This window comes from Dicentrarchus labrax, unplaced genomic scaffold (assembly GCF_905237075.1).
Source record: "Dicentrarchus labrax unplaced genomic scaffold, dlabrax2021, whole genome shotgun sequence".
Lineage (NCBI taxonomy): Eukaryota > Metazoa > Chordata > Actinopteri > Moronidae > Dicentrarchus > Dicentrarchus labrax.
Genome location: NW_026136702.1, coordinates 9726646 through 9745413, shown reverse-complemented (window position 1 = coordinate 9745413; position 18768 = coordinate 9726646). Strand labels below are relative to the sequence as shown.

At 39.1% G+C, this 18768-nt stretch overlaps 1 protein-coding gene across 1 annotated transcript; it reads right to left on the bottom strand.

Annotated features, from left to right (window-relative positions):
• Positions 1-475: 475 nt before the first annotated feature.
• Positions 476-7758, bottom strand: cxcl12a (chemokine (C-X-C motif) ligand 12a (stromal cell-derived factor 1)). Its single transcript, XM_051417757.1, has 4 exons — positions 7599-7758; positions 5882-5999; positions 4711-4794; positions 476-2928 (listed from the first exon to the last, which is right to left on the bottom strand). The coding sequence occupies exons 1-4, from the start codon at positions 7666-7668 to the stop codon at positions 2901-2903; spliced, it is 300 nt and encodes a 99-aa protein (XP_051273717.1). The 5' UTR covers positions 7669-7758; the 3' UTR covers positions 476-2900.
• Positions 7759-18768: the final 11010 nt, after the last annotated feature.

The window sequence follows — 18768 nt, the reverse complement described above, 5'->3', positions numbered from 1 at the left end:
ACACTTCAGTAAACTTGATGTGCAGATGCATTATGGATTTAACACATCTCATTTACTTTCCATGTAATCTTTTTTTGTTAAAGAAACTTCTTTTCATGTTTACATTAGCTGTTCCGTTTCTCAGACACAACACATTTTATATGAATGACCTAGTTTTACGAGCATGTTTTCAGACATTTCTCGCATTTTATTTTCTCATTTTCCATTTACAGGTAAAAGCACATAAAATCTAAAGTTCAACCTTTTACTTCTCCCTTTCGCTGCATCTCAGGCTTCGTGGCACCAGTCACACCACCTGCATGGTTTAACTGGTGGATGTTGGCAGCAATTCCAAGAACACAATGAGTTCTCAACTATTACAAGCAACTGCTTTTCATTTGAGGGCATGTTGTAATTGTATGTTTTTGTGCAACCCACCCAGATAATGTAGCCACACAGGTAAGTGCATGATTAAACAGTGATGATAGAAGGCAAATTTGTCTTATAAAGTTTAATTTAAAATATTCTCAGTGAACAAATGATTTACTCAGAGTACAAGTAGTTGCTGACATTGAAAGATAAGAGGATCTATCCTCTGTATGACTGATAAGATGTGACAAGCTGCCTAATCTTCACATTATTGGAGAGGAAAATACTTATTGCTACCTGCAGATTCCTGCAGTGATATCAGATTAAAACAATCAGTTCATACAGTGATTATATCTGATTAATTTCCACTTCAAATGGGCACACTAGCGCTAAATCAGTTGCTAAATCAAAAGCTTTATCTCCCACAAAGAGTGCTGCTGACTCTCCTTTTATCCTTAAAGGTCTTAAACCGGACTTCAAAGCTGATCAGTAAACACAGCAAAATGGGTTGTGGAATGTCATTCACAGCCATTTATCTCTCCCTGATGTTTCAATCAGCGGACCACTCTCATCACATATACTTCTGTGCTCCGCCTCACATAATGCCCTTAGAGGGAAGTTAAAAGTTCATCCCTTTTAGCTAATTTTTTTTCCTAATGGTCGCTTGTTGAGTTAATAGTTAAATAACAGGCAGGATTATTGTCCTTGCCTCGCGTTTGCCCTTGTGAGTAAAGCTAAACACATGTTCTCACATCAAAGTCTTAAGATTTACCCTCTGATCCGCTAGTACAGTAAGATTACAGCAGCTGTGAGTTGGGAATGGAAAAGCTTGTTCCACACTGAGTATAAGAGTCATTTAACTAAATACTTGTGTGTGTGTGTGTGTGTGTGTGTGTGTGTGTGTGTGTGTGTGTGTGTGTGTGTGTGTGTGTGTGTGTGTGTGCATCTGTGGGTATAAGTGTGTGCATTTATGATGATAGTCTTTAAACACATATATGAAGGCATACATTCAAATACTAACCATAACATTCCCTTTAACAGTAAAAATGTTGGCTGGACAACTCAATTGTAAGAGTGCAGATCCTTCATTTAAATGTTTAGATTTAATATATAAATGCATAAAAGAGTACAAAAATAAAACATTTGTATAATATTAATTTTACATATGACAAGGAGATTTAAATGAATAGATGACTCCTAGACTTTGACAGTTAAATGCAGCTACACATTCAATGATCAAAAAGAACAGAATGGAAACAGCACGATTAACATAAAAAGTAAATACAACAGACAGAATTTAATGGTCAGACTTAGTGAGTAATAGTAAATTTTGTTGTTAGAACTTGAATACATCAGATATAAAGTGCATTGCTATCTGCATGACAGTTGTGGGTAGACACAAACATCTATTAATTGTCAGTAAGGGTACTACAGTACTATTTTCTCTGCTGTGGCTCTCGATGTGGTAACTGCTATTCTAATTGCTGTACACCCTTCTTCGAAATGGACAGTCATACTGGAGTTATTTCAGTTCGAATCCAGCTGACATAACAAAATCGTTTTAACATGAATTTAGTAATACAGCTGTGTCAGAATTTGTTTGCACAATTTCTTCTTTAGTGAAAAAGCTTTCTAATTCCAGTAAAATTTGACTTATTGCTTGCTCAATTAAAAGTGTTTGGGATCCAGATGTTCAGCTTTTCTCTTAAGAGTGAAAAAAGCAGACATGCTGGGTAACAAAGGGTCGTGTAATCACAGCCACAGAGCAGCTCAGGAAATGCTCAAGCTATTTTGGCATCCTAATTTCCATCACAAAAACATTGTAATTGCCATTTTACTAGGATCTTTTATACATCTTATATTCAGTCTTGGGGTAGCTGGCATCCATTGAAATCCCATGGTGCCAATTAACTTGAAACATGAAATACAACTTGGCAAACTCTGCGCCTCTGCCCATTCTTTTGTTTTTGGAAGAGAAACTATACATTGTTCTTCATCATTGTGTACAATTTAAAATCAGAGACAATAAGGATAAGCAGATCTCATGTTAAGGATTAGTTATAATAAATCTCCTGGCTCAGTGGTCTACAGGACTCTACTACTTACAAGTGGGATGTTGACTCATGTTTGTTATGGAGAAAACCCTCCCGCTGACCTACATCTCTCCCCCTTGAACACTTTGACCCCCAGGTTGATCCCTTTTTCTAAATGACAGAGAGGCCAGAAGGACAAGAAAATCTCCAAAAATAGCTCTTTACTGTTGAAGTCCATTAACAAAAAAGTATATACATTATAGTTAGAAAAACATACACTCACAGATATAATTGCACTTTGCACTAATAACATCTATGATTTCTATAAGTGATGAGAGTGGTGATGGTGAAGTCGGCGACGGGGCTGGTGGATTGGTGTTCATAGTAAAGAGTTGTAGGTTTATTCCATGCATAAGGCCGCAGCGTGGCAGCCGGGATAAGTGCTGTACAACATACCAGATGATCTCATATCACACGTTCAATAGCTGTGATGGCTCAGGAGCATCTCTGCAGAAGCTTTTAGTTGGCCTGTTTGGATTTCTTCATCCTGGAAGGGAAAAGCAAATTTGGTATAAGAACAAAATAGATTGACTGACACACAGATGGTTGCTGGCTACCAATTCTGTCAAAACCAACAAGAACTGATAAATAACTCTTGCTGAGGGACAAAAAACTTGTATCATGTCTATCTGGTCAAACACTTGGCTGTGAAAATACAACTAGTAAACACCATATAGAAAAGTATTTGAGTGTTTGTTCAGCTGTGATTGGATGCCAGGAAAGTGCTAAAATTCAGAATATATTCACTTCTGCTATTCTCAAACAAAAACAGCTGCTTCAAGTTTGCTAGACCAAAATGTTTGTTGACCTGTAATCAAGAAACGTACTCTCGGCCTATTAAAGTTGAATTTTCCCGCATTCAGATTTAGCCGGTTAATGAGTCTGCTTTTAGCCCATCTGTCAGTTGGCCAGTTAGCCAACTACTTGTTGACAGGTTTTTTCCTTCCAAGAGAAGCTTTTTGTAAACTTTTCACTTCATCTCTGGTACATGAATAAACCCCAAACTTGTTTTGATAATTCGTACTAAATATGTGATATTGCAGAAAATTCCTTTGCAAATAAGTGGGTGATATACACATAGCGCTGCACTGTATATTAACAGTGTAAACACTTGAACATGGGTGGGCAGTTTAATTATTGACATTGGAATAGTACTGAGCCACATTTCAACTGATAAAAAGGTAATCATGGTCTTGTTTACCAGACTAAAGAGTAGCATAATGCATGACTTACAACTGTGTGCTTTTACACACATTGTAAATAAGTTTGTCCCCCCCTCCCCTTTGACTGTATGTGTAATTGGAAACACATTAGGTCTGATCCATTGTAAATGACCACCATCTATTCTCTGCATGGGCTGTTTTGTTATGCAGAGAGAGGCTCACACCTCGACAAGTCAAGGGCCCCACAATCATCCTGAGACAGACAGTCTGACTGCGGCAGTGTGGACGGGTCAGTCAGTGGGTATTGAGTGTGTGTGTCAGAGGCTAGAGCATAGCAGCAATATCAACATCTTCATTGAGACAGTGATTGCAGGAGTGCATTCATTTAAATTTTTTTGCATCTTTATCTGTCTCCACACCACAATGCAGAGTTTGTTTCATCTGACCACTACAGGGGTGCTAAATCCTTGGAAATATATGACTGCATAGAGTTCAGGATGGCAACTTGATCCCTTCTATAAACTTCATGGTGCCAACGTTTTTTTTAGAAAAGTGTCCTAAGGGCAGGAAGGAGACAGTTGATATTGGCAGTGACTTTTAGCCCTCACAATCTCAGACAAACTTTAATATGATTGTTGTTCCATTAACACTGAGGAGGATGGTAACTCTATGAAGTTACACCTTTTTTTTGCCTGTATGAAGTTAAAAAATCTGTTTAGCAGATGTATAATATTTATACTTATACTTATACTTATATTTAAGTCCATATTTTAATAAACCTGTGCTCTAGTAAGAGCAGACGAAACATGATTCCTGTATGTGAAAGTGGAATCAGTCTCTACTCCCACTTGGTCATGCACCAACATGTCTTGAGTTTTGGGCTCCATTATAAATCGGTTCGCAATTAGGAGCTGTCACTTTCACAATGGACCATTGATAGATGTCCAAATGTGCATTTGTGCTTTTGCATTCCTTACTTTAAAGTTCTATAGAGTGGAAGCGATTTTACAGTGCTCCAGATGCGATATCTGTTTCGAGGTTTGCAACTGACAAGAGAACAACAGAACCGTGCATCGAAGCAAAGAATCTGATTTTCTTGAACTTACTTGTTTATAGCGTTCTTCAGGTACTGCTGCAGCCACCTGACCTCTGGGTTCACACACACCTCTTTATTTGTCTTCAGCTTGGCACTGATTAGAAAAAAGGAAAAGAGTTCAGTACAGGCCAATTATGCCCCAGTTGAAGATGAAAGGGTGAATTATGCAAAGTCAGTAACATCAGGTGTCTTAACACATTGTTCTTTAACAGACTGACACTAACATTAACACTGCCATGTCATGTTTGACACATGCAGAGAGCTCTTTCACAGTGGTGACCAATCACTCTTTCAACCTGTATGTGACGCAGCAGATATTCGTACAGCTATAGAATACATGCATTCAGGAAGTTCTTAGAGATCATATATCCCTTTAGTTTGTTATTCCAAACCTAATTAATGTGCAGTGCAAAAAAAATTTGAACATGGAGGTTGAGGAGTCAATCTCTCAACATGTGGCTACTGGCTACTTTCTAAATCCAGCATAACCCTGTGGTTATTTACAGAATGGGTCAACACTGGATCATATGTCTCTATGTGGAAGATCATGCCTCGTCTGGCGCACATCCTTTATTCAGTAACTAAACATCAGCTTTTCCCTTTTCCTGTGTGTGTATTTGTCAAACCAGCCAATTTTAATTCCCACTCCTAACATTTAACTGTTCCTGAAGTTTTCCGCTCCATTGTGATCAACTGCATTGTGCTTGTGTAGCTGCACACTTTCATCTGTAAATCTACTCCACACGAGCCATAACAATAAATGAGATCAGACCTAAAGGTTGGATGAGGAGGAAATGCTGCGTGACAAGCAAATGAGAAGCAAACTCAATTACTAAACCCACAATTATTGCTTTCCTGTTGAAAACAAAACTGCATCCAATTTCCATCACCCTTTCACGTTCACTCAAACTCAAATGGAGCACTTCCTGTGGATGCGTCAGCGGGCCTGTAGTAAAAACTGCTTTCACTGCATCTGTGTGAAAGCGAGTGACAGAGGGGCGTATGTGTACACATGCATGCACAAATCTTTTCTCTGGCCTGTCACCTCTCTGAGATTGATGGTGAGAAATGTCCAACGAGGAGGAAACCTGTCTTATGTTTTAAATCCAGCGTGGAAAACGTGCAATTCTGTGTTTGTGTGGGTGCCACTCACTAAAGCAAGCATTCAAAATTATACTCACATCACTTGGAAGGGGCAGTTGGGCGTGTGGATGAACCTGAGCTCTCGGATGTAGCTTCGTGGGACATTGTTGACTGTTGAACGACAGTAGCATCTCTCCACCAGACTGATGGGCTTTGCTGAGAAAGAGAGGGAGATGAGTGTGAGTTACACGTTTACAGCAAAGCATGTTTGCAAGAAAGCAAGAAAGCAATAAAGCATAGATTAGATGAAGGTAACAACCTCCTGAGGAAACTGGGATACTACTAGATAAATTCTGTTGAATATAAATAACATTATTACAACAACCAATTAGAGCTGAAAATGATACAGAAAACACATCAATCCATCCACAACAACCTCTTGGACAGATTAAGAAGTTGAAGCATTGATGCAGAGCCACTAAAAATCTACAGGAATGTGTTCATGCATGCAAAGAGCCCATGCACTGTGCACTTAGCCTTGCAGAAGAATTCATCTATTCATTATCTGTACCTGTTTATCTAGAGAGTTTAGAGTTGTAGAAGGATGACGCCAAAATGTACCCACATTAAATCAAAATAACATATTTATGGTTTAGAGATTTTTTTAATTATTTTTTTGCTTTCCCAACAGAACACACACAGAGGTAGAGGACATACCAGGACTCCTGGACCCATAAACACTAAACTGTGGACTGTGTAGTCCTTAAACATCATGATGGATGTGAATACTTTGCTTCACAACCCTAAGCTTTCAGGTTGGTACACAGAGATTTCCACGGTTGATGAATTTGTAAAAACAAATAGTACTATGTTTTCTTTCTTATGGCCTTTGGTTTCTGTTTTAAACAAAACTCGGGGTTAGACAGGTTAACCGTGTTTTAAAATGCATTAAATTATGTCTAGTATCACCTTTGGTGGAGTACAAAGCAGGATAAAACAGAATCATTTTCTTTTTCTTGCAGTATTTCTAAGGGGAAACTGCGGGTCACAAAAACAGATGGTGAGAAGCACCGCTGTAGATTAACCTCTATGCTAATTGTTTTTTACACATGATCTCAAGGTATTAACATAATAAAGGGAGCAACACCTTCAAGTTGGGTGACTGATGTCGCCATGTAGACTAGCTGCGGCTTTGTCTTATAGCTGCCTCATTTGCCCGTAATTAAATGAAAACAAAGAGCAGAACAAATACACACGTTGAGCGGTGATCCGACAGGGAGCCACATGTGAAGCCTGTTGGCGCTTTACGCGCGGCGGAAAATGTTTTTTCTCACCCAGAACATTCTCATACATGAAACTCAAGATTTGTGGGATGAAAATAATATTTGTATCGAAATGACGAGGTTGACATTTAATTCAGGCAACATGTGCATTTTATATGTGTGTTATTTAAATCTGACAATTTGAATTAAATTGCAGAATATTTGGATAGATTTGTCACTAAAACTTCACGAAAATTAGAATTAACATACATTTAACAACATAACAACAATCACAAAGGCCTATCAGGGTTATTTCTATAGGCTATTTAAGAAGTAAAAGACAACAGTTATGGAAGGAAAATAAATATCTGTTAGACGCTTATTTAAACTTCCACTGATGTTTTTATTTCTAAAAATGCAAAATGTCTCAAATGTTTCAATCTGGCAAAAAAAGGATTTTTACAACTTATTATAACAGCTGCAAAAAAACCCCCAAAAAGTCTAAATAAACCTGAACCAACAACACACTGCAAACCAGAAAACAATTTCTTACCTTGTGATGGAGGCACATATATCATCATCACCGTGAGCGCAGCCACGACTGCCAACAGCTTCACATCCATTCTGCGATAATGCCGCTGAGGTTTGATCCTGCACGAAGTAAAGTCCAGAGGAGCTGTGACAGACGGGACCGTGGCGGGATATTAAATTACGAACCACTCGTCAAGCGAGCCAGAAAAACAGGTACTACTACATCCGGTCGTGATGGCGAAATAAAAGCGAGAAAGAGCATGTGCGTTGTTGTAACGACTATTTATCAACTAATATAGTGCATCAAATTACAACCAAACGAAAAGTATACGATTATAAAGTACATTCTTCCAAATATGCTTGTGATTGATGAGTCTATTTCACAATAGTTGAGTTATATGCTTTTATTTTGTAAGAAAATCCTTGTTTCCTGTTTCATTGGGGTGGTCTCGGGTGAAATTGACGCGTCAAACTATATCACTACCCCCCCACTCAGCACACACACACACACACACACACACACACACACTTTATCATGAGTCTAACCTAACATTTAAAAAGTCCTCTTATTTGCTGTAATTTGACACCATTCTACTGTGTGTTATGGAATATTTTTGGCATGACCTCCAAACTTCACAAGATGTGGATTTTGCTTTACTTATTTGCTTTATTTATTTAAGTCAACTAATAAGAAACACAATTTTGCCCACCAGACAAACACTGGATACAGTTCCCTCTGCTCAACATGGTCCTTGTGGCTGTTATTGAGGCTAAGAGGAGAAACGGGAGACATTTTTGCGCACGTGTTTATTTTTAGTCATGGTTTGCTTTTTCAGAGACTTCATTGGCCCAAATTAATTAAAAGCTGAGAGTGTAACTGGAGAGACCTCACATGTGCGTAAACTGTTCCGTTACATCGATGCATTACATTATATTGATGCTCTAACAAATAGACAAAAGGGACATAACACACCACAACACGCTCACCTCCCAGCGTGTGTTTGGAAAAGAGTTCAGTTCTTCTCACTGAATCTTCTAAGTGAATCCCTAAACAATTGTCTTTACACAGACTGCTGAAATTTCCAATCTGGTGTGTGTGTGTGTGCGTGTGTGTGTGTGTACATCCTCACTGCTGTGTTTAGGGGCATTATTAGCGTATTTAACGGGATGCAGATGTGAAGTCAGTTTGTCTTTCATCTTCCAGAGCAAACACTTCAGTGTATAAGTGTGCATATGTGTTTGTCTTATATGAGTAAATACATAGTTTTGGTGTGTGTGCATTGCAGAAGTTTTAGAGATCTGAGATGAAAACTGAGCCTTATATTTTGCACATATCACACACTGAGTTACTCTGATGCTTTAATACCTGAAATACCTTTAAACATCTGTTTAAGCCAAATACACACAGCTGAACTAAATGCAATTCCACAATAAAAATATATATTCAGAAATCATTTAAAAGCTTATGTTTACACAGACTGAGGGCGAGTTTTGCTACTTTTTTTGGTGAATCACAGGGCAACATGAATAATATGCATAAGTGTCTGGTTTTGTATTTTCTATTCTTTCTTCTTCCATTTATTGAAGACATATCCCCTCATCACACAGCTGTGGGAAAGAAAACCACCTGCTGACAGCACACTTTATCATGAAAATGAGTGAGGAATAGAAAAGGGAGAGTTCAAGGAGAATAACAGTGTTTTACGCTTGTGATTTACTGCATCCAGCCAGTATCACAAGTAAAGCACAAATCCTCCTTTATGTAAGTAATGTGGGCAATGTCTGTCTTAAAGACTTGGTATTAATGCACATAAGAAATGCTAATTATAAAGTGTTTTCACTCCCTAAACTTACTTACTTTTGTGTAAATCTATCCGTGTTCATCATTTTGTGCTGTCTGAGACATTTCGCTCCATATGGTGCACACTGTGTTTTGGATCTCAGACAGTTTTTTATAGATGATGCCATGGAGACCAGACAGACAGGAGGGGACGCACAGAGCAGCATCAACTGACAGCTCAATAGACACATATTGACTTCTCTCACAGGCCACAAAGGCTAACAATGTGTGTGTGTGTGTGTGTGTGTGTGTGTGTGTGTGTGTGTGTGTGTGTGTGAAGCTACTAAAGAGAAAGATAGAACAAGCCGAGAGGACCAGAGTATGAAAGCCAAAGTATTTGAGTAAGGGTCTCTCAGCTTGCAGTGAAAGGTGACTTCAGAGGGTCTCAGATCAAAGTGTCCCTCCGATCACAACAGCTCGCTCTCTCACAGGATGCCTGACATGTCATTACAATACACATTCACTTCTCTGTTCTTTCCCAAACCTGTGTGAGCCTGCACCAACAACAAACGTGTGCAGTGCGACTTGCGCAAGCACAAATACAAATGAAAGTAATTTGTCTTGAACATACACACAGACACACACAGACAAACGCAGACACACACAAAAAAAGTACAGATCGATCAGTGACATGTCACGGGTGAAAAGACAGAGAACATCCAAGTATTTCAACATTTCTGCCACATACCCGATGATTTACTTTCTTCTCCTGAGGTGAATGGACTTTAATAGTGTTGTTACATAAGCAGATTTGGCAGCACATCTTCTTGCCCAATTGTTTAATTCTTTCTTGCATCAACAAGTCCTCAGCCTGCATCTTCCCACAACGAAACACTCTTTTATCACCAGGAATAGTTTATGTAGATTGTTTAAAATTGAAGCAAATGAAAATAAATTATATCAACTTTGAAACTGAAAGTGAAAGAAAGTTATGCTTTGTGTTCGGATAGTGACTCATTTTTAATGAATTTTAATGGGTTTGCATGATGCGTTTCTGAACCTCTGCACCCACTGAACATACATGCTACCTGTTACGTTTCACTCACACCTGTGAAGTGTCCAGTGTGTTTGTCTGAGCTGACAAGAGTTGTGGTGTCATGTTCTGCAGCCCATCTGTCCATCTGTCTGTTTTGGGGGGTCTCACTCCAGGAGTCCATCTCCTGGACTCAGCATGAGTCATTTCTAACTGTACTTTTAAAGAACACGGTAAGTGCTTTTTTTGACTACAACTGTAAATCACATGTCAGGTTTTTCTCTGAAGCTCTGAAGGCACAGCAGGTGCAGGTATTTAGGACTTTGAAAACCACGAGAATGTTTACGACCGCCAACTCTGATCAACTCTGTTTCTTTGTTGTTTTTCTTTTTCAGTGTCACTTTTTTCAATCTCACTCTCGCGTCACTGGCATATCTAAATGCATCCTGTGTTGTCGACGCAAATAGAGGAAGCTAGAGAAAGTAGATAAAGGAGAAGAAGAAAAAAAGCAAATGTGATTGTTTTTTTTAAAAGTATATTTTTTGGGCTTTTATTGCCTTTATTATAGTGACAGCTGAAGATAGACAGGAAAGGGGGTCAGAGAGAGAGGATGACACGCAGCAAAGGGCCGCAGGTCGGATTCAAACCGTGGGCCACTGCAGCAAGGACTCAGCCTCTGTACATGGGTTGCCAGCTCTACCCACTGAGCTATCCGGGCGCCTGAAAATGTGATTCTAACGCAAAGATCAAAGCATTCAAATCATCAGATATTTTATATATTCTGTCTTACAGCGTTAAGTTCACAAGTCATTTCAGAAGTCCATAAATTGTTTCTGTTCTGTGTTTCTAGTCTGTGCATTTAAATATTTCTATACTTCTTTCTCGCATTTGAAAACAGTTTAAATTTCTGCACCAAATCTTTCGATTACGTTTACAAAGTTGCTATTGAATAGTTTTCTTTCTAAATATTTAAAAAGTTCAATAACAGTTAATTAATCTGCATGTCGCTGATGATGAGCTTGTGAAAACATGAATCTGTCACATGCCAAAGGATTGTTAAACATTCCTTAACTACTATTCACCTTTAAAGAGAGACCACGTGACCCAGGAGGCAGGAGTATGGATGGTTGAACGTATTATGTTGGAGTGGCCAGTTTCCATAGATCCAACTTTGGTTTGAAAACGTACAGGCAACTGGCCCCAGTGGGGGATCTGCCACAACTCCATTGAGGCTCTGTGAGGCTGAGGGCCTGCTGACTGAGTCTTTGTCTGGTTTCCTCTACATCCTCCAGAGAGTCACGAGCCCTGCGCCTTCATACCACCATATGGACCACCTCAATGGCCTGTCAACAAAGTCTTTAACCATAGATGTTGAATCAAAGGAGAAACAATGCGTTTGACAATGGCTTTATAATCACTTGTAGGTTTCGAGATCCTCCAAAAGTAAGAAACAAAAAAAAAGGCATTTTCTGCCTCATTTTAACTCTGAGTTGAATCTTACAAATCAAATAACATGGCATAATATCCCTTTTTTTCTGGTCAGAGTGCTCATATTTGTTAATTTTTTTCCCCCCCAGCAGGGACTGTCTCCACATTTCCCTCAATGCCCCCGGTAATTAGTGCTCTTTCTGCTCGTACTTTAAATAAGATATAATCAGCATCAAGTTTTGATCTTCTGCGTTGTCCTTCAAAGGGGTTTGTGAACCATACAAAATGCTCCTTGCGTCACTGTGCTGTTGTCACATCAATACTTTAATCAAATGTTTAATTTTTGCAACAAATTGCACATGACTCACCATCCTGTTTTTTGTACTTGCTTATGCACCAAAACATAATAGTTTTACTGCAGGCAAGAGTCGTATTAATAACAAACAGCAGACGGCGTTTTTGCAGTTCTTGAGGTACGGTGAATAAAACATAAAGTCCAGTTTAAAGTCAGTTGTGCTAGTTTTTATGGTTTCAGCTGTGAGTTTAATGCCAGAATGAGCCACATGAACTACAGCTGGTGTTGAGCTAGATGGTAAGGTTGATGGTGGATCCACAGAGTTTGACACCTGGTGCTCTCCATCCACGGGAACAAAAATCCTTCAGCTGCTTCTGTGATGTTGCCCAGGAGGAGCCGAGAGATGCATTAAGGTTCATGGTAACACTGCTGAATCGGCTTTTTGAAGTCAAGACTGATGATATACTGTTGTCATGCATTTACAGGGTTTTATAAATCGAAGGAATGCTATTGCGGTATATCATCCCGATTTTTTCCCGAAACACTCTCTAGAGTAGGTTTCCCAGTGGGTCATAGAAATCTATGATTCACTCTCACAAGATTTAGAGAGGATAAGTCATCGAATTGAACATTCGAGCATGAGTTGGGACAAAATGTCCCGATTTTAGTCTGATCTGTAAAGCATATTGGTTTGGTTTGGTTCTGTTCCTTCATAGTAGTTTCTCAATTCTGTATAAGCTGGAAGAAGCGAACCGTGAACCTGTGTATATATACATGTTACTCCACGTGTGTGGATTACTATTTTGCAACTGAGCATAAACACACACTAAATACCAGGACAGATACACATATGCAAACACACTTTTTCTCACAAGCAAAAGCCCCTGCAGTTTATTTTGTCACTGAAACTGAAAACCACAACGCAAACAATATGCCTCATGCTTTAGTCCCAACCACATGTTTAATCCTTGACAAAGGCACTGACACACAATCCTTTTTCGCCGTTTATCCCCCTTTTCTTTTTCCTATTTCTTTGAGCCTCTTTGGCTCTTACATTAGTCAAAGCATCCTCACACAGTTGATGTTTTTGGCTTGTCCTTAAACCTGATCCATTTGTGTGATAAAAAGCCTTAAAGACACATGGAGCCTGTTAATATTTCATTATTCATTCAGCCCTGTGTGTCAAACAGCACAAGTGTTATCCACTTTATTGATCCTGTCTATCATCAAGCTGGTATGTGGCCTCATAATGTGCTGTGAGAGATGCTGAAACAGGTGAGTGAGTGCCAGAAACAGCTGAGAACCACTCAGACATAAATCACCATGTCGTATTCCTTAGTTGTGAATAACAACCCTTGATAGAAATGTAATTTAATATAAAATTCATTCAACGTAGTTTGATTAGTTTTGGAGATATAAGAAACTGTCTTTCAATGCAAGAGCTTTTTGGTCAGAAAAGTCTGCAGCTATGAGTTTTTACACCTGATAACAATATAGTTTTATTATCATACTAATAGTTCTGCACTTGAAAATGAATCCATAAGGTATCAGGTCTCTAACCACTGTGTTTCCCATTTTTTCCTGTTCATTATGCAAAAAAGCATCTTGGCTCCTATTTCTGGCAGAATTGACCAGCAGTAAATATTCAGTAATAATACATGAACTGTCCCAGACCAACATTTAGTATTCTAATTTTACTGAAACAGTATAAGGCCGTCTACGGCTATAGCTGTTCTCATCCTCAGGCTCCCAGAGATATGTATTTATTTTGGAATTCATATATGAAACTCATCAAAGGTTAATTAGAAGGTTGAGAAAAAATTATATTTGCTGTAAAAAGATAACACAGTCCTGCTTTCGTGTGTTGAACATCCAGCCAAACCTGCAGATGGTCCATCCTGAAAATACTCACAAACACTAAATGAAGCAGTAATGAAGCATCCGGTCTCTGATACATGAATCTTCCAGTGGACTGGACGGATCATGTTTCATAGACTGATCAATTATCATGGAATCATGTGGTAATTGTAAAGAAAGCACTTTCCCCCAATTTAGCCACATCTTTCCCCTTTCCCTTTGCCACCCCCCTTTTGGGACAACCCCCCAGGTCTTTCTATTCTCAGTCCTCCACTGAGCTGTAACACAGCAGCTGCTGTCTCTTTACTGCTTTTCCATGCCCAGGTCATTACATAAAACACTTAAAGAGCATTTAAAGAGAGAGTTAAAGCTACAGCTGTCAATCAGAATGATAGAGCGGCTTAACGTGACTGTCACTTTTATGTGTTCTCTTTGTAACTTCGCAGGCTATAATAGTAGTCAGCCATGCTGCTCTGTGGGCTTGGGCACAGGTCTGTAGCTGCAATCAAAGACCTATTAATCAGAGTGAGTAAACGGCACCAACAGAGAAGCGAAGACAGAGTATCTTGTCCTTTTTCACATGGACAAATACGAGATACTGTTACATGCTATTCATCCTGTTTGGCGCCTTTGAAGTAATTCCCTCAGCATGGAAACAGGGTGATTTTTCATGAAGGCATAAATGAACATAAAGGGGATTATGTGTACAGATCGACTTGCACATGCCCTGACACACACAATCACACATGCACATGCCTGCAAACAAAACATACATAGATGTCTGTAAAGTTATACAGTAAAAATGGATTTCATGTGGAAAAAGATCTGAATTTGTTGTGTGGAAACTGAATTGCGGAGTTGTGGAGTTGTGAATGTGCAACGTATGTTTACATTGTGGTTGGTTGGCCTGGAGATATTTGCCTCTGTTCCTCTATTCTGTGATCCTTGGGGCCTCCTGTACGCTCGCAATGCAACGTCCTTGTGTCACCAATGTTCTCTGATCGCATGACAAATGAGTGCGGGACGTGAAGGAAAAGCCTGGAAGAAGAGGGAGAAAACAGGAAGCGGAGTTGCTGACAGGTGAGGAGAGAGGAAAGGAGAAGAGGAGAGGCACAGATGATGTAGAGGAAAGACAAAGTAATGAGAGGTGAGGGAGAGAAATGAGCAGCCAGCTAAAGGTCTGTTTCCAGAGCTGGCTTTGATTAGTGACTGTAACCACGCTCTGTTCCTCATTAACTCACCACAGTGTGGAGGTGTAGTGGAGAGAGCTGACTCTTTCTGGAAGGTTAAGACTTTAGAGTATATCAGAGGCCCGTACGGCTCTAAATTCATCCTTTACACATTCCCCCTTCAAACTAAACTTACCATAATTCAATAACAGCCTCTGATCTTATTGGGGTTTCCACTCTGGGATTCACGCTCTTTACTGCTGTAAAATATATGTGTTAGAATAAAGTGATCTTCACTGGAAAGCAAAAAGCATCACCTGCTTAAAAATGTGCTGGCATCTTCATCAATGAGGCAAAAGAAGTCTTTATTTTCTCTGCTCAGCACTCAGTCATCTGCTTTTCTGTATGAAAACATTTAAATTGTGCCACATATTTATTATTTATAGTCATGTTAGCTGCTTTATGAACGGCAATGTTTTGGTCTTTGGTCCAGACTGAAATATATCAACAACTATTAGATGATTGCTAGTAACATTTAAACAGACATTGATGGTCTCCAGAGGATGAATCCTAACAACTTCCTGTAGCGCCATCATGAGGTTGACATTTGTGCCTCTGAGTAAATGTCTCTACAAATATTGGATCGATTGCCATTACTTTAATACAGACATTGTTCCCCAAAGGGTGAATTTAAATAACTTGTGAACAGTGATTCTGAGTTTTCCTCTAGCGCCACAATCACAATTTAATCCAGTGCTTTGGTTTCATGCTATCATCCTCAGTTGTACATTTAGTTCAGTGCTGATAATCAAATGTTAAAGCAAGTTAGCATGCTTTCACAGTGGCAGTCTTGGTAACTGCAAAATGCACTGCAATCTTACTGGATTAGATTATTTAGAAAATGTGATTATATTATTAGATATAATATATTTTTATTTGAAAATATTAGCAAAGCAAAATAACAGCCAGAGATAAGGCACTGATATTAGCTGGCTAGTTTACAGAAAGTTAATGCTCAACAGAAGCATGATGCTACCAACCATAAACACACACATACACATACATACTACATTGGAGTGTTGCAATATGGGATGTTTTTAGCATTAATGTCACTTGACTTGCAAGTTTCTTCAAGCATATTTATAGTGTGTCTGTTAGAGATAACAGACAAAGTCTTTCCTGCAGAAACGGACCAGGAACCAAATCATCTGTCCAGCAGCCAAGAATCAGTCAATGTCATGATGAGGAACTCAAAATGTCCGTTATAGACAAGTTATGCTTTAATGGGAGTATTTCATGTGTTTGGGAAAGCACTACCTTCTTCTTCTGCTTAGTCTGAAAGTGTTTCATATGTTCAAAAAAATCCCTTTGTTATAATCAAGGTCATCTTATATTCGGGCCAATGCCGTACATACATGAAACCCCAATTATGGGTGGTCTTTGAAGCAGCCACATCAACCACTACAAGTGCTCTTTTCAACTTTATCCACATGTGGCCTGACCACTTGAGCAAGTCTGACCAACCTTTTTATGCCTTAAAGGTCATAAACCGCTAACATGTCACACACGCACGCACACACACACACACACACACACACACACACACACACACACACACACAGGATGCCTGTCCAGGCTCATACACCAATGACTCAGTGTTCTGCTCGTAGGTGTTACCAAACGCTGTGATGAAGTGCAAGACAAACCACAAAACTTTCATTGGGAGTTAATTTGTTTCTGTTGTAACAGGAATAGCTAAAGGTTTGAATACATACTTTGAGGATCCCACACCACTCTTGAATGAAAACAGAAATAAATTGACTCTCTTTCTGGTGGTGAAATGAGATCTGTTCGTCCCCTACTTCAGAGGACAAAGTGACAGATGAAAAATAGTCAAATTTATGCTTGTGACTTTCCAAACCCACAATGGGCCAATTCCAATGTCTTTGGTATTCTGCTCTCTCTTTGCCAAACTACGGAGATGGGCTATTTTTCACGGGGGGAGAAACAAGACCAATGTAGTGAGGTTTGTAGGGTCTAACAGCTCATTCACAAGTTTACCTCCTGTCCTCATCCATCTTCTCTGTACTGTTCTCCTGCGACAATGACTTCACACTCTTGTCACATCCTTTTTATCGAACAGAATTTAAGGGATGTTTGTGCTCTTTGCAGTAAGATTCACATTCAAGGTACAGGCACTTTGTGTGTCTGTGTGTATTGTTTTATTTTCTGTCCTGATGAAGACCATGTGAGTATGAAAATGAAATGGGGAAAATCCATTTTATTCTAATCTAATTCAGAGTTATGATTTGGATTTGAGGTTAAGGTTAAAATTGGAATTAGTTTTAGACCATGTCAGTATTATTGTAGATACAGTTTTGGTCTTTTATCTACACAAGAAGCCAACTTTCTTTTACTTCAGAGTCTCTCTGTGAAGAGTTATTTCTAACTCTGATATTGACATATTTTTCTGCTTCTGTTGTTCGACAACTACGCAAATATAAAATGATTTGATCAAGAGTCTCACTGTAGCCTTGCCAAGTTATTGTAAGCCTTGAGGTAAAGGTACTGTTTAATAAATAAGTATTTTATTCTTGTGTAGAGAAAAGAGAGGGAACAAAGATTTACCCAGGCAAAGTATCTGTTCTTATTTGTCACAACGTCCAATCCATTTAGCTGTGGTTCTTACCATTTGTTATTGATAATGCCCCATTCCAGCATTTTCCAACCGCAAATGAACCAAAAGGAGAGGAAAAAGAAGAGACTTCAGCATTTTCCATGTGCATGTAAGCGTGCATGGATGGCACATGTTTAGAATGTAATCAGAAAAGGCTAGTGTGGACACAAAACTTTTAACACATTAACACCTTTGCTATATTATGAATGTAGACATGGCCTATAGTATAACGGCAGGTAGAGATAAGGGTTAAATTTGGCCTCGGGGAGGTGAATGTAACTAAGATTTACATTCACAATAAAGAAATTAGTTATGAGTTAGAATACAATATAATCATCTCTTTACAATAGTTTATATATTTATCATAGCCTTTTCTTTGTAAGTATTTGTGTCAGCTTGTGTGAGAAGGCATGGAGGTTCCCAGTAGTCCTGCCTCTGGACCCTAACAGTACTCTGTTAACCTCAGACAAAAGCAGCTTTGTGTCTGAGAGCTCTGTGTGCAGTGAAAAGGTTTCGGGAGGTGAATGTGAAATAAGGTTGTCTCTTTTCTTCTTTTGCAACCATTTCTTTTACTTCCTCGCTTTACAAATGTATGGATGCCATTAACGGGGGAATCAAGACTATTCAAGAGGTGTATAATGGTCAAGAAGCTGTGATAATCCGCTGCTCAGATGTTGTCTGGCCGTTGAAATCTGAGCTGGTTTTGACTGGAACTGTATGTCTGTCTGCGGGTCTGTGTGGCAGCTATTCAGCTACTGTGGCTTTCACTTGAATCCCATTAAAGAGGAAACACAGAATAAAAGTACAGAGACCAATCATTGTGGCAAGCCTCTGCTTCCCCCTCTCCCTCTTTCAGAGAGCTCACTGTTGTTTTAACACTTAATAACAGTCAGGGAACAACCATTTCTGCATTTATTATGTGACAATGGTAGAGAACTGGAGAACAGAGTATT